Source organism: Nicotiana tabacum, chromosome 13 (genome assembly GCF_000715075.1).
Source record: "Nicotiana tabacum cultivar K326 chromosome 13, ASM71507v2, whole genome shotgun sequence".
NCBI classification, from domain to species: domain Eukaryota; kingdom Viridiplantae; phylum Streptophyta; class Magnoliopsida; order Solanales; family Solanaceae; genus Nicotiana; species Nicotiana tabacum.
This window is the reverse complement of record NC_134092.1, coordinates 13,206,311-13,222,778: the sequence shown is the minus strand read 5'-3', so window position 1 is coordinate 13,222,778 and position 16,468 is coordinate 13,206,311. Positions and strand designations below refer to the sequence as shown.

General features: G+C 34.0%; 2 protein-coding genes and 1 non-coding gene across 5 annotated transcripts; 2 read left to right on the top strand and 1 right to left on the bottom strand.

Moving 5' to 3' along the window:
• Positions 1 to 209: 209 nt before the first annotated feature.
• LOC107791093 (uncharacterized) lies at positions 210 to 5,169 on the top strand. Of its 3 annotated transcripts, none has more exons than XM_016613089.2 (5): positions 213 to 579; positions 4,065 to 4,115; positions 4,367 to 4,500; positions 4,598 to 4,689; positions 4,777 to 5,169. In XM_016613089.2, exons 1-5 carry the CDS (start codon positions 304 to 306, stop codon positions 4,950 to 4,952), a joined length of 729 nt encoding a protein of 242 aa, XP_016468575.1. In that variant the 5' UTR covers positions 213 to 303; the 3' UTR covers positions 4,953 to 5,169. The 3 variants fall into 3 exon arrangements, with proteins under 3 accessions (XP_075083844.1, XP_016468575.1, XP_016468576.1); XM_016613090.2 differs by having other exon boundaries at positions 214 to 579; positions 4,788 to 5,169; XM_075227743.1 differs by lacking the exon at positions 4,065 to 4,115 and having other exon boundaries at positions 210 to 579.
• Positions 5,170 to 5,905: 736 nt separating this feature from the next.
• TRNAW-CCA (transfer RNA tryptophan (anticodon CCA)) lies at positions 5,906 to 5,977 on the bottom strand. Its single transcript has one exon. It is a non-coding gene; the product is annotated as a tRNA-Trp (tRNA).
• Positions 5,978 to 6,479: 502 nt separating this feature from the next.
• On the top strand, positions 6,480 to 8,664 carry LOC107791092 (protein MIZU-KUSSEI 1-like). The gene is made up of 2 exons (XM_016613087.2): positions 6,480 to 7,005; positions 8,152 to 8,664. The coding sequence occupies exons 1-2, from the start codon at positions 6,595 to 6,597 to the stop codon at positions 8,494 to 8,496; spliced, it is 756 nt and encodes a 251-aa protein (XP_016468573.1). The 5' UTR covers positions 6,480 to 6,594; the 3' UTR covers positions 8,497 to 8,664.
• The last annotated feature ends 7,804 nt before the right edge of the window (positions 8,665 to 16,468 follow it).

Here is a 16,468-nt window from a genome sequence, read left to right as displayed (position 1 = left end):
AACGCACTATATAATATTTTGTGTGAACACTGGGGGCAGATAAAATCTTACATACAGTATAAATTTTCTTTTCTGGTGCTTTTACATATTATTCAGTATATGTTATTTTGTGATTATAATATTTATTTTCTAATTAAATATAGATGCTTTACGTGGAAAAATCCAAAAAACGCAATTATAAGTCGCATATGGAAAAAGCGACCTTTCAACCCTTGAAATGCCAGAAATGTCCTTTAGCTCAAAAACGGCGACGAGCCATTTCACACGCACAGAGACACACACTGAGCGTGAATACTGAAACAAATGTTGAGTACGCTCAAATTGCAGCTACCGTCGCCGGTGCTCAACATAAATTCCGACCAAGGAGTCGCCGGGAACTTGGATATCAGCCGGCGGTTTAGTATCCGATTGCCACAACGGCAATTGGCGTCTCTTTCCGTCCAATCGGAAAATGCTTCGTCATCTGAGCCGTTAGTTACCTCTCATCTGAATTCCACCGTTGGATATTCTTCTTCCTCGGTGGTTCAATGGACTCTAACACATCGCCATATTCATATCCTCAATTTCATTGCTTGCGCTGTATGTACTCTTTCCTTTCACTCTGTTACATACAAATCCATTTGGATTTTGCATTATTGTGTCTATTTATCATTAATTATCATTAGCAATGTGAATTTGGGAGCTTTATTTTCTAAAAGTTGGATCTTTTGTGAGGAAGATTGGAATATTACTAAAGTCTGTTTGGCTGCTCAGAAATATTAGGGAAAGGAATGATTTTGTTGTTAAGCAAGCATGAGGAAAAGAAAGAGAGTAATTTTACCCTTGGTGGATAGAGTTATCGAGTATATGTACGGGTGGGTGGTAGTAGGTCGAATGGAACAGTAGATTTGTGCACAAGCTGATTTTGACACCACCATTGATAAAATAAAGATAGTAATTTACTTTAACACCGTTATAATATGACATGTTATGGATAAACCAAACCAATAAAAACAGTGTTTGAGTTTAAGATATACCTCCAATTGTGTCATATTACAAGCATTTTTTGAGTGATTTACTGAACACTAGAAAAAAAAAGAAAGGAGTTGGACAGGTTGTATTTTTGGAACTATGATTCTTGGGATATGGGAAGATGTAAATAAGTTGAATATTGACTGCAAGTTTTTCAACCATTTAATCTGAAATATTTGTCTCCCTTTGCTTTGCATCTTTCTTCTGGATTTCATGGTGTTCCTATTTATCCTATGATTGTTGTTGTGATACTAATATTGTTTCCTTTTTGTCATTTTGTCTTTTTATTTTTTTGAGCCGAGGGTCTTTCGGAAACAGCCTCTCTACTCCTTCGGGGTAGGGGTAAGGTCTGCGTACACACTACCCTCCCCAGACCCCATTAGTGGGATTTTACTGGGTTGTTGTTGTTGTTGTTGTTGTTGTTGTTGTTGTTAATCTGAAATATTTGGCTTCTCTATATATTTATGTGAGTGTGTGTGCGCGCGTGGATTAGTATATCAGTTTTATTCTCATACATTGTTCATTCGTGTAGTTTTGAGTGATTCCTACGACATTCTAGCTGTTGTGTAATTTTCTCTCTATTGACTTGTGGATAACTTGACTAGAATAAGTTATAAGGAGATGACTGGATTTTTTAGGTTTCTTCCGTATTGTGCTTGTTTCTTGTTTTGTTTTGTTGTTTAAGCTAAACACTGCATGTGTGACCTTCAGATCCTATGTAGATTTGTATTACCGAGATTCACATTGTCAGTTCCAATTCCAGATAAAGGAGTAGTGGTTGCTTAGGTAGACGGTCGGTGTAAACTAGCCAATTTATGACATCTACTTTTAGAAAGCTCCTAATTTGCCTTGAAAGACACACCATGGAATTTTGGAATGAAGCAAGCCAAATAGAGCAGAATGAATATCGAAGATTTGTATAGCTCCTCCCAACTATTTTGGGTTGAAACTTAGTTGTTGTTTGTTAGCTCTCAGTAAAATACTATTGCTTTCTCGCCTTTCTATCTCTTTTCTCCCGTTCATGGAGGACTGATGCAATAATATAAGGGCGAACAGTATTAGCTTTACAAAGCAACCACCTTACTCCAATTTTCAAAAATTTAATATATGTAGTTCCTGCTGTAGCAATGAAAATGTTACTGGCTCGTTTGTGGCGGTTTGACCCCATAGATTGTACCTTGGTATTTGAAGCTACTAGTTATGCAGCTAGTAAAGTGGCTATATTATGAATGACTAAGTTGGGAAGTTAATCCCCAATTTTTTTGCATTATTTAATTTGACATGCAACATTTAAATTATGTTAAATTAGCATATACAGTGTTTGCAATTTGTCATATGATCCTAAATTTGTTACCTACCCATAATGTGCATAATCATAGCTCGTCATAAGTGCAAACATTTTTCGTTCTTTCTTTTCCTCCTTCCATTGAAGCCTAATGAGATTTAAAAAGATGATACTCATATAAAAGAAAAGAGGATTTCCATTGCAATCTTAACTTGCTAAAACGAGTCATATTCACGAAGATTGGAAAAATGTATTTTGTGTTTAAAAGGTCTATAACTACCTGTTTTTATACTAGTGTAATGGTACTGGAATGGGTCTCTTATAAGCCTGTAATTTGCAGATTTGGTTCCTGAAATCGCTTGTGATGCCACCATTAATTGGCTTTACTCTGAACATGTAAATTAACGATTGGAGCTCTAGAGATAATATAGTTTCATTTTATTGTACCTTACATGAACTAATGAAGGGGAGCCTTGGCGTAACTAGTAAAGTTGCTATCATGTGACCAGGAGGTCACGGGTTCGAGCCGTGGAAATAGCCACTTGCAGAAATGCAGGGTAAGCCTGAGTACAATAGACCTTTGTGGTCCGACCCTTCCTCGGACCCTGCGCATAGCGGGAACTTAGTGCACCTGACTGCCCTTTTTTACATGAATTAATGAAATTTTCTCCCAAAGAAGTTAATGTGCAGGATTTTGGGGGTGGGTGGGATGTGATTGCAGGTTAGGGTAGGCAGTTGCAAGGTTGGCGGAGAGTTTGGGGGTATGTATGGACACAACAAGGTTCAGTGAGGGCATGCTAGGGGGTTGACTAGAGTAATATAACAACAACAATAACAACCCAGTGTAATCCCACAAGTGAGGTCTGGGGAGGGTAGGACGTACGCAACCTTACCCCCACCCTGGAAGGGAAGAGAGATTGTTTCCGATAGACCCTCGGTTAAGAAAAGATTGATAATAAAGTAGAGTAACGTAAACAAAAATAAATGAAGTATTGTTTTTTATGTTAATGAAATAGCATATTGTAAAAAATACAAGTGAAGTAAATAAACAAATGAGTACACTCCGAGACAGAACATGTTCAAGTGTCTTCTTAGAAGCATTTGGTTCTATTGTTGAATAGATGAAACATATAGGGGATGGGTGTAAAAAGGTCAAGTTACTGTTAATGTGAAGGCAATCATATGTCTGACTCCTCGGCCAATTAGGGACAATCTCATGGAGGTAAGTCTCTGCTTTCTCAGGCTTCTTTGAAATATTGGATAGGAAGGATGAGAGGTAGTTAGACCATTGGTGAGGCCCACGAGCCAATCGGCATGAGTTATGTAATAACTAATAAGGATGCAATTAAATAAGTTGGTTTATAGGGATAAAATTGAATCGAAAGCTAAATTTTTTGGACCGTATTGACTACATTCGTTTGCTACTGTTGCCCCACTCCTTGATCAAGAAAGACTGATATTTGGCTTTTTCTTTTATTTTCCTATTTTCCCTTCCTAGCTGAAGAGTAATGTTTCCCTTTTCTTTTCTTTTTGTTTTTTCCCCCTTGCTGGCGGATTCAAACACTTACTTTACTTCATCTATTATGACGTATTTCATCAACTGTCATAAATGGAGGTCTAAGTGTTCATCAAGTCATAACTGGGGATAGGTTGCTAATTAGTTCACCTACATTCATGTGGTAGAGATACTTCAGTTTAAGTTTCTTTCTGTGGGTATTTGACTTAGAATCCCAATTTTATGATATGCCAAGTTTGTATTCTTTGACAGGCAGCAATATCTGCAACCTGGCTGTTTTTCTCTGCAATTCCAACCCTTCTGGTATGCGTCAACAAATTCTTCCTAGTCATTATACTTTTCCAGTAATTATTTATTAGGTCTGTGTGCAAGAAGTACCTATGCAGTAGAACTGTGGAAGTAGTTTAAAGGCTGTTGTGAACTTTTTTCCTTTCTATGAAATGAAATATTGACTTGAGTCTGAAAGCAGAAGAAAGTGTGCAAGAAGAATCTTATAATCAGATGTGGTGCATGTTTCTATATCTCAATAACTTAATGTTCAATTTTGACTCTAGGCTTTTAGACGAGCTGCAGAGTCGCTAGAGAAGCTAATGGATGTTACTAGAGAGGAGCTTCCTGACACTATGGCTGCAGTTCGACTCTCTGGTATGGAGATCAGTGACCTAACTATGGAGCTCAGTGACCTTGGGTTAGTACAAAACATATGTGCTTATTCAGTTATATGTCATTAATTTGTGGAATTATCCTTGGACATGATGCTAATATTGACGTCTTGGTCATTCCAGCCAAGGATTAACACAAGGCGTTAGAAGCTCAACTCGAGCTGTCCGCTTGGCAGAGGAAAGATTGCGACAGTTTTCAAGCATGGCTCAATCAGGTTATTAGACATTTAGCTGTCATTGCTCTTTTATGATCATTGAAATGTTTTCAGGTGATGAATTTCGCTTCATCTTTACTTCATTAGCAAACATGCAGGGTCTACTAGTCCCAACGGAGACCAGGACAGCGGGACCAGCTATAGCTAAAAAGGCAAGGGACCTAAGGGAGGGGATCGTTAAAGGCCGTGCTGCTCTGCAAATGCTTTTCACCCTCAGCCGGTATTCCAGGACGATCCTCAATTTCTTCAGGTCCAGGGCATAGGCATAGAGCCAAAAGCATTAGGTCCAAGAAAATCAAATCTGCCTTTAGTTATATACTTCTTGTTAAATGTTTGTGGTCATTCAATTGGCCGTGGTTGAATGTTCACTCTGAATATGAAACTTAAAGTAGCCAACTAATATCAACTATGCATAGAGTTATAAGCGAGATTGTTCACAGATATTTTAGTTGATTAAGATGTTCGTAATATTCGAGTTAACTTGCTAGCACCTCGACTAATTTATTGCTATGTTAGTAACGCTATCCTACAAAACTTAGGTAGGTGAAAGAATTAACCTAGTGTTATTTTTGTTGAGTTCCGCCCCCTTTTTAAGATGTTACTCCAACTCTTTAACCGTTATGCCGCCCCTTTAAAATAGAATTACAATACCAAATACTTGAATTAAAATTAATGTGCAAATTAGCTTTGAAGAGCAAATTCTCATAATTTGCAGTTTTATATTAATGTTAGATGGTGAAGTTGCTGTTTTTGGAGTAAAAGTAGCACGGGTTAGCCAGTTTTCGGACTGGTTATTAAAAAATAGCTAGCGTTTGCAAAGTCATTGAAAAGTAGTCACTATTTTGCTACAACACAGAAAGTTCCAGCATAATATACTGGAGATTGGTGCACATGTGTATGAACTTCCAGCATAATATATGCTGCAAGTTCACATGTAAAAAATTCAAACTCCAGTATATTATGCTGGAATATTTTCCGGAATTTGAACAGTGTTTTCATTCAGATTTATCTTTACATGAAAAGTGGCTAAATTTCGATTACTTTTAAAACTGTGACTATTTTTCAATTACCACTTATAAATCTGGCTATTTTTGAATTTAGCCGAGTCTCAGATTTTGTCCATCTATTCAGAGGAAATTTGTGGGAAAAGCGACAAAAATGTATTTGAAAAATGGGAGGAACAAAAAGAACGGATCCGATATTGAATCGGGAGGATTGAACCCGACGTGAATCGAACACGCAACCTTCTGATCTGGAGTCAGACGCGCTACCATTGCGCCACGGATCCTAGGTGATACTGCTTTAAAACAAATATTAATTGATTACAAGAATCATAATTAGATATTCCAAAGTCTATACTATTGAACTTTCCGGTAAATTTCTTCAAGAAAAATTACATAAAATACAACTTCCCTACTATAACATCTTAGAGTTATAGTCCTATCCAAATTCCAAGGAGTCGGAATTCTAATTTTTCAGAGTCCCTTTTTTTTTTTGTGGGTATGGTACTCTGTTAAATTAAGCTAGTAAATACTTATTTGTATTATGTGTTTACATCAAATTATTAATAAAGTAAATATTTATTTTAGTTTATCAATAACATGAATTTCTACCCCTTTTCATCTAAAAAGTAAATAGGTAATTATAGTACTGGTTAATTAGTTCCGCAATTTTAGGTTCCGAATACTGAGGAACTAAACTCAAGCCGAAGAAAAACAAAGGAATATCATTTCCAAACACCTACACCAAGAAACCAAAATACAATCAACCCCCTCTCCCCTCCCCCTCCCACCCCTATCCCAATCTCCATTACATGCAAAATTCAACGTCTTTAATCTTTGTTTCTTCCTTCTCTGTGTAATCTACCTCATCCATTGCTGGTTACCCTAATAACGGAAACCAGCAATGGATCAGGATTCACAATCAACGCCAAGAGCTAGCTCATCATCATTATCTTCGTCGTCTTCTTCAAAAAAACCTCCACCTCCACCACCAACTCCGCAATTATCCCTTGTTGAGCCAGCTAATTCTACCAAGAAAAAAAATCGAACTAGGGTTTTTCGAGTTTTTCGAAATGTTTTTCGATCTTTCCCTATTATAACACCTGCATGCAAGCTTCCTTCGCTCCCCGGCGGCCGATTACCGGACAGTAATAGCCGTATAATTCCAGGTTCAAGAATCACCGGAACGTTGTTTGGATATCGAAAGGGACGTGTTAGTATCTCTATTCAGGAAAACCCTAGAACTCTTCCCACTGTTGTTATCGAACTCGCTTTGCAAACCAATGTTTTGCAGAAGGAAATGAATCTCGGCATGGTAAGGCTTGTTTTTTTTATTTTTTTCCCTGCTTTAAAAGATAATACTCCCTTCCTCCTATTTTATGTGAAGGGATTCGGCCCTAATTTATTATGTGAATTTGACTATAGGTTCTTCACCTTATCCATACGTTTTTAAATAATCAAAGAGGGTTTGCCATTTGTTCAGGAACCTTTTTACATTCCTTAATATGGTACATAAAAGTTTTTGAAATAAAAATTTCCTATTTGAAAATAACATAAAAAGTACAAGTTAAAATAGTTACTAATATATATTTAAGAAAGTTTGATAAAATTATAGTCAAATAAAAAACTGTTTGACTCCCCGAATAATAATAGTGTCAGATAAAATGGGATAATTGTTTTTATATAATATCTGCATCATATTATATAAAGGGGCTCTTGTATCCTATATTTTGTCTCTTTTAAGTTTTACATATAAGAGTTTAAATTATATACTCTGATCGACAGTGTGAGAAATTTTTCACACTAGCAGATCATTTAAGATAAATTTACTCGTAAGCCTCCTTAAAATGTAAAATTTACAATCTTGAAAATAAAATATATATTACGTGCTGATATAAAGGTGACCTAACAGTGCAAGACACTCTATATAACTTAAACCCTTTACATGATATTCTTCGAAAAGAGGACGATGAATCATACAACAAAACATCTTCAAAAGTATTAGCCTTTAAGTTTCGTTTAGCTAAACAATTTGCAACTTGATTTCCTTCCCTATATGTGCGGTACCTGCAGTCAGTTAAAATGTGAAAGTACTGACCTGCACTAGTTTGGGCCAAAGGTACGACAATTTATAGTTTAATGCAGTCGTTATAAGTCCTTGTTTTAGATCTAATAACACCGCTTACAAAGTTGATACCTTTCTTATGCTTCTTGTAAGCCCATATATAAGCCATTCTCCCTTAGTGTTTGTTTCAACGGCGGAGCCATCTTATAGCAAGGGTGTCAACTAACAACCCTTCGTGGACAAAATACATTGTATAAGTAGCGCAATTTTTTTAATATGCATATATATACTATAGGTTGATTCTCCTCGATTTTTTGTATATATATATATTTTGGCAATTTGAATCTGTCGCGGAGTGTTTCTGATGACACCACCTATATACATTTCCTTGTTTAGGTCAGGATTGCTTTAGAATGCGAAAAAAGAGACAAAAAGGAGAAGATAAATCTTCTTGAAGAGCCATTATGGAGCATGTATTGTAATGGCAAAAAAAGTGGCTATGGTGTGAAAAGAGAAGCTACAGAAGAAGATCTCAATGTAATGGAGATTCTCAAACCGGTTTCCATGGGCGCCGGCGTGTTGCCCGGAAAATCTGACGTGGAAGGACCGGACGGCGAGATGACGTATATGAGGGCACATTTTGAACGTGTGGTTAAATCAAAAGATGCTGAAACACTATACATGTTGAGCCCAGATGCAAATGATGGACCTGAATTGAGTATTTTCTTTGTAAGGATATGATCGATCTTAGTTATTATACAATGATTGGGTCTTTAATTATTAGTTTAAACTTAATTGGAACCCTCTAAAAATGATTAGTGAGGGTAATTTACTACTCATATATGTGGATATAATCAATTACTTACATTATTGTAGGTCTTTAATTATTAGTCATTTGACTATCATACATTCTCAACTGTCAGCATTATTTGTTCAACATTAATCTTCTAAGATCGTACGTTAAATACTTTATTGATTACGTATATGTAAAGCACGATTCATTTTCAACATTTTTTTAAAGATCAATAGAAACTGAAGCGAGAGACTGCAACCAGTCAGTGGCACAATAGGTCGAAACAGAATAAGGGGTGAAAAAAATCACAAATAGCCCTCTTCATAATTGTTAATTGAAAAATAGTCACAATTCAAAAAAAATTGAAATTTAATCATTTTTTCATGTAAAGATAAAATCTGACAACACTCTTAAAAAATCCGAAAAAATTTCAGTATAATATGCTGGAACTTTCCGTATTTCAGCTAGGATATTTTTATCCAAATTTTATCTCCGCATAAAATAGTGGTTATTTTCTAATGACTTTGCAAATGTTGAATTTTTTTTGCGATTATCAATCCGAAAACTGGCTAGCCCATGCTATTGTTTTGAATAAGGTTGAATCAGGTCTATTTAGCCCAACCTAGACTGAGGCCATCTCGTCCCCGTTAAAACCCAAACCCAAGAGTTTATAAACAAAGAAGGGCAAGTTACAAACTTGGCCAGTTCGCCATAAATAATTATATTTGAGCAAATATCATTTATAGTCACTCGGGCCAAACCTATAACATCCAGTAGTCCAAAATTACAATACATATTTTATAGCCCAAAAGTAATTCTAGTGGCTAGCCCAAAAATACTGCTTTCTGCTCTTCCAATTGAAGCTCCAGCTCCCTTTCCAGTACTGCTCTCTCTTCCTCCCCCTCCGCCATTTCTCGAAATTAGACCTACCTTCGTCAGGCGGTTCAATTATATAAATTTATCCGATAAAGAATGAATTAGACCTTCTTGTAATTTTCTACAACGAAATTAAATAAGATAGTGTCTAAAACATCTTTGCTCAACTTTGTCTTAATGCTACAAAGTCACGAAATTATTTTTCATGACAAAAATTTGTTTAGTTTTTTTTTTTATTGCAAAAAATTATTTAGTGCATTTCAATGTGATTCTTAGGTAAATTTGTTACTTTTACATTATAAAAAATAATTTAATAATATATTTTAAAATTTTAATACGGTACTAAAACATTTATTTTTGGGGTAATTTGATTAAATGACCTTGCAATTTTACAAAGAAAGGATATGCCAACTGTAAATGGATGTTTAGGTGGCTGCATAATAATGTATGTCTTAAGCTCACTTTTTTTTGGGGTTAAAACTGTAAAGTATTATCATAGACAATCAAATATTTACAACTAAAGAGCACTGTAGAGAATTTAACCACCTTCTAAGAAGGGTGTTAACATCTCCAAAGCCTCAAACGGGAAGAAACACATATTTTCAGGAATTCAAGGGCCGTTGATTTTGTTTTAAAAGTGAAAAAGAAAAATCGTTGGCTAAAGAGAGAGGGGCAACCACCTTTTGAATAAAAATCCCAAGCTCTCTGTTATTGCCTCATTTTTTTTTCTGGGCTAATTTTCTTTGCTAGGGATCCTTTGGTTTTCACCAAATAAATTTCCATTTCCACATGTATGTCATTAGTTGATTTTGAAGGGAATCATAATTTCAGGCCCACCATTAGTATATATTTACATGGATATTTATGTATTTCTTTCGGTGAAAATAGATTTGAATATTGGTATATTACAATATATATATAAAATAGACTGTCATTATACAAAAATTATACAAAATAGACTGTCACTATACAATTTATATATAATAGACTGTCACTATATAAAAATTATACAAAATAGACTGTCAATATATACAATTTATATACAATAGACTGTCACTATACAAAACATATACAAAAATAAATTGTCATTATACAAAAAATATACTAAATAGAATGTCACTATACAAAATTTATACAAAATAGGCTGTCACTATACAAAAATATACTAAATAGACTGTCACTATATAATTTATATACAATAGACTGTCACTATACAAAATATATACAAAATAGACTGTCACTATACAAAATATATACTAAATAGACTATTACTATACAAAAAATATATAAAATAGACTGTCAATATACAATAAATATATAAAACAGACTGTCACTATATAAAAAATATACAAAATAGATATTTCGGGCTATTAGATGCAATAAGTTTGGGTCGAAGGGCCATTTCTTGTCAGTGGAAAAAAATATGGGCTATTAAAATTTTGAGGGAATATAGAGGGTAGTTTTCTCATTATATTTGCTAGTCAAATATATATATATATATATATATATATATATATATATATATATGTATTAAAGTTTGTCCCAAAAAGAATATCATACTTTCTTATTTAGTAATAATTTAACTTTAAACTTCTTACTTTACCCTTAATGAGATTATTTATAGCCCCACAAATATTTATGACTTGTTTTAAATTATAAATTTTAAAAGTTTTTATTTTTTTCTTAAATTTCGTGTCAAATCAAATATCGCCACATAATTTAAGGCGGAAAGAGTAATATTATGAAAGTTCGCTGGTTAAGTGGATGCAGATAACGTTGGACTGCAGTATTTTACATATCCATGTATTGGTAAAATTGTTTTAGGAAATTTAGTTGCTCTCTAGGTTTGTCCAAAAATATCTTTTACGTACATACTTATGTACTGGATACGCAGCTTAAAGTAATTTTTCTATGAATAATCAAAATCATATGAAATATCTAACAGACAACTAATAGTGGTAATCAGCTAGCAAATAATCAATTTGCATTAGATAAATAACTTAAAATTGAGTCGGCATCCAAGTTGGAAACTTTTTTATTCCCAAATACTAAAATGTTTAATTACCATCCTATCTTCTTCTTATTATGCTGGGACATCCTTTATTGTCTTTTGAGTAGTTTCATATATATACGACAAATAATCAAAAGCTGAAATTATTACACAGGTTTTTTATTTGGACTGAGTCATCATTGATTAATATAATCAAAGTTTTGGGAAATGATTTAGCTTATATCATTGGACCCCGTTAACCTCGATTAAAATCCTGGATATATATGAAAACGATTATATTTGTCATATATTGAAAACCATTATAATTTTTTTTTTTTGCTTTAAACCCTTAAGATAAAAAATTTGATGGGAGCACGGGTTGAGCAGTCCGTTTATTATGTGCCCCACCACCTTTAAAATATGAATCCGCCTCTAGGCCCAGTAATATTGTTTATATAAAGCTCAACGTCTGACCCATTGAAAGAAACCAAGAGAATCAATGGCGACTTTCTTCCAAGATATCAAGAATAAATTTCTGGATCTGGTTAAATTCCTTATTTACTGTGGTAAAGGTATCAACTCTTCTTGTCTACGTATTTTTTTTCTTCTTTTTCATCTTCATCTACAGTCTCGTACACACTTGCATACATCTGTGTCTTCAGTAAAGAACTAAACCCTTTATCTTAAAGAAGTTCATGAATATTTTTGAAAATTTTGATCATGATATTATTCTCCAGGAAATGATGAGCATGAAAAACCAAAGTTGGAAAAGGAGGAGGTAACTTTTTTTCGAATTTTCAGTTAATCTACACAACTTATATATAATTATATATGTATTTGGCAATGTCATTGCTAGTCAAAGGCAGATCTAGAGGGTTAATTACATGTTCACGTGAATCTATTAGTTTACTTTTGTACAGATTTTGTATATATATATATATATATATATATGAAGAATTAATTAAATATTTATAAATATTTAAAATACTGTAATTTTAACTTGAGGTTACCGGAGAAATTCATAAATTTTAAATAAGGTTTCATGAAGTTTACAAAACGCTTTTATCATGTATTTATTAGATTGATATAAATACTCTATGTTAGTAAGTTCTTAGTCTCGTTATATTCCATCTTCCCTTTTTCCACCTTAATGTTAATTAACTTGAGATCGCTATATAAATATTCGTCTTTCATGCTTGTAGAACTATTTAGCTACATCTAGCTTGCAATTTGGATCCCAAACTTTTTCAAGGCAGTATATATATATTTTTTTTCTAATTTGTATGATTTAAGAATATATTGATTATTTTTCAAAAATATAACAGGGTGTTTACTCCTATGATTTAAGGATAGTGATTATTTTTGAAAATATAACAGGGAAGAGATGAAGAAGAGAAAGGAGCTGTATTAAGGCCAGAACAAAGATCAAGAGGTCCAAGACCTCCAAGAAAACCTAAACCTCCCCGTTTTCAGACAGGCAGTTCTGATGTCTAGCCCAGAAAAAGGAAAAAAAAGGAATGTAATGTGGTTACTACACTTCAATAATCTTTAGCAATTCTGATTTTTAGCACCCAAAAAAAAAAATTGACTTTTTGAAGCACTCTTTTTTAATGTAATTAATAGTTGATGAGTGAGATTTGCTCTAATGGTAAAGTTCCTCTACTACCATAGTAATGTGGTTACTAAGGTGCGCATGGATCGGGTTGGTTCAGTTTTTTTTAAAAATAAACCAAACCAACTATATCGGTTTGGATTAGTTCGGTTTTATCGGGTTTTTTTTTATTGCATGAATATTATTTCAATCTTACTTTATTAATTTTTTTTTATAAGTAAATACATGTTTAGTACAAATTGAAAAATATTGACAAACATATGATCTATTAAAATAATGTTATGGGAGAATTTTGTTAATAACACATGATAGTTACTATTTTAGTTGTCTAAATTGATGTATATTTTCAAAGTTAAATGAAATTACTAATTAAAAGTAAAAATCAATATGATACCTAATTAATGATATGTTATATTTAATTTTAGATTGTCGAAATACCACTTCAAATTCGAAAAAGATATAAGAATTTAATAGATCTTGACATATAGATATGGAAGAACAAAGAGATTGACGCATTTCATTAACACTTGATAAGAAAGTGACCATACAACCAATTATTTAAAGTTAATAAAAATAGAGCACTTCATATTTAACTAAATATTACACCCAAAAGGGAATCCCAAATATTTCTAGAATTTTTGTAAAGAAAATTATATATAAAGTCTTAAAAGTATATATAAAAATTATATATTTATATGTCGGTTTTGTTCGGTTTTTTACTCAATACAATACCAAATCTAATTGGGTTTTTTAATCAATTTGGTTTGACTTTTTAGTTTGGTGCAATTTTTCGGTTCAGTTTGTACACCCCTAGTGGTTACTACACTTCAATTAATACTCTTCTTATTATGTTAGTTAGTTGTATTTTCTTCATTTTGATTTACTTTTTGACTTCCTTTTTATTAATTTATTTGTAAAGAATAAAGAGTATTTTTTCGATTTCCATAAGACATGAATTAGGACTCCCCTTTCGGAAGGTGCAACTTTTGGGAATAAAGGGAAATGATTAACAGTATGATCAATTGGCTGTTTCGAAAGTGTTCTTTTATTTCCGGAGTCCTTGCCGAACAAATAAAATGACTCAATTTGAATAGTGCATTTACCAAAAACCCACTCTGATCACAATCCTATACTTATCCCCCTAAAAAATATAAAAAACTTCAAACATAGATATACCATTCCGACTAGAGTAAATTTGGGGCATACACCCTGATTTCATAAATGTAGTTAAAAGGATCTAGGACAATAACGACCTCCTAACATCTTCAACAAACTTTAAGGATGAAGTTAGGGGATGGAGTAGGGAGGTCTTTGGAAACATCCATAAACAAATGAGGCAAATCCTTGCAAGGATAGGGGAATACAAAACAGTCCAAATTACCCCACTAGCTTATTCCTACAACAATTAGAGGAATCCTTACAACATAAGTATAACGGTATCCTCAAAGTAGAACAAGATTATTGGAAACTCAAGTCTAGGTTCATGTGGATGAATGATGGTGACGCAAACACAAAGTTTTTCCACATTTCGGCCACAATACGAGAAGAACTAACAAAATTAATTTCTTCAAAGACGACATGGTAAATTGGATAGATGATCAAAAATCTATCATAACCCATATGACTAATTTCTTTCCGAACCTATTTACAACATCCCACACTAACACGACCCAATTTCCTATATAGGTCATGATGGCGTTATAACGACTCGACAGATCGTTTTATGCATTTATGCTCCCTTATACTATTTGAAGTTGAATAGATTCATACGATGCATTATGACTTGTGTGAATTGTCGGTTTTGGTTTTTAGGTATTGCGGAGTTAGTTTGGAAGAATGAAATTCAAGGTTTAAAACATAAGTTGAAAGGTAGACCGGATATTGATTTATATGTAAACGAACCCAGAATTGAGTTTTGATGATCCCATTAGGTCCGGATGATCATTTTGGACTTGGTCGTATGCCTGGAATTTCATTTGGATATTTCTAGAATGTTTCGACACCAATCAGCGAAAGTTGGAAATTTTAAGGGTTGGAAGGTTCATGAGTTTGACCGGGAGTGAACTTTTTGATATCGGGGTCAGATTTTGATTTCAAAAGTTGGAACAGGTCCGTAATGTCATTTACAACTTGTGTGCAAAATTTGAGGTCAATCGGACGTGTTTTGATAGGTTTCGACATTGAATGTGGAATTGAGAGGTTCATAAGTTCTTATGCTTGAATCGATGTGCGATTTGTGTTTTTATCTTTGTTATGTGTGATTTGAGACCTTGAGTAGGTCCATATTATATAACGGGACTTGTTGGTATATTCAGATGGGGTCCCCAGTGGCTCGGGTATGTTCCGGGATGAGTTTTGAATGAATTTGGGCATTTCAGCACTCTGATGATGTTGTGGGAACAGTAGGAGTGCGGAGGCACATTTTGGAGTGCTGAGGCAAATCCTCATGTGCGGACCTTAAAGGAAAATTTTTGACCACAGAGGTGAATTGCGGACCACAGAATTTCTCGTGCGGCCGCAAAAATCTTCTTGTGGACCGCAGAATTCCTCTTGCACCGCAGAAAGGGGATTCTGGAGGTTCGATGGTCTCACTTCTGAAGCTTATATCTTTTAATCTACAGGGAATTTGAAGATGATTCAAAAACAAAAGTTGTACCTCTTTGAGTCTAGTATTCGGAAGGAAAACCAATCATCATTTGGACATTTGTAGAAAAAGTTATGGTCAATTTACTGAAGTCTGGTAGTGAAGAGGATGCTGAAGTGCGGCCGCACAATCTGGATTGTGACCGCAGAACCCGGAATGTGCGAACCGCACAAAACTTTTATGGTCAGCAAAATGGGGGATTAGATTTTTTGTACTATATGAACGAGGTTCAGAGTATTATTTCATATTTGAACTTTGGGAGCTCGGTTGTGGCGATTTTTCGTAGAATTTTTAAGAAATTCATTGGGAAAAGTGATTCTAACTCGGATTTGGTTAAATGGATATATCATTGTTTTCATCATTTAATCAGTATTTTAAAATGGAAATTTGGGGAAAAATATAAAAAATTCATAAAACGAACTTTTGGGATTTGAATGTCGATTCGAAGTTGGATTTGAGTGAAACTAGTATGGTTGGACTTGTAATTGAATTGGTTGTCGGATTTGGAGAGTTTCGTCGGATTCCGAGACGTGGTCCCCACTGCCGACTTTTCGAGTGGAGTTGAGAATTTTTGTAAATTGTTAAATTGTAACCATTGGAGTATATTTTGATTAATTTGCACGTTGTTTGACTAGTTTCGAATCATTTGGCTTGGAATTGAGGAGATATGAAGGCGTTCAGAGGTTGATACGCGCGGAATGGAATTTTCGGAGTATTATTTAGCTTGCTCGTCATTGGATTCAGCTTGTTCAAGGTAAGTAACTTCTCTAATCTTGGAGCTGAGGGTATGAACCCTGA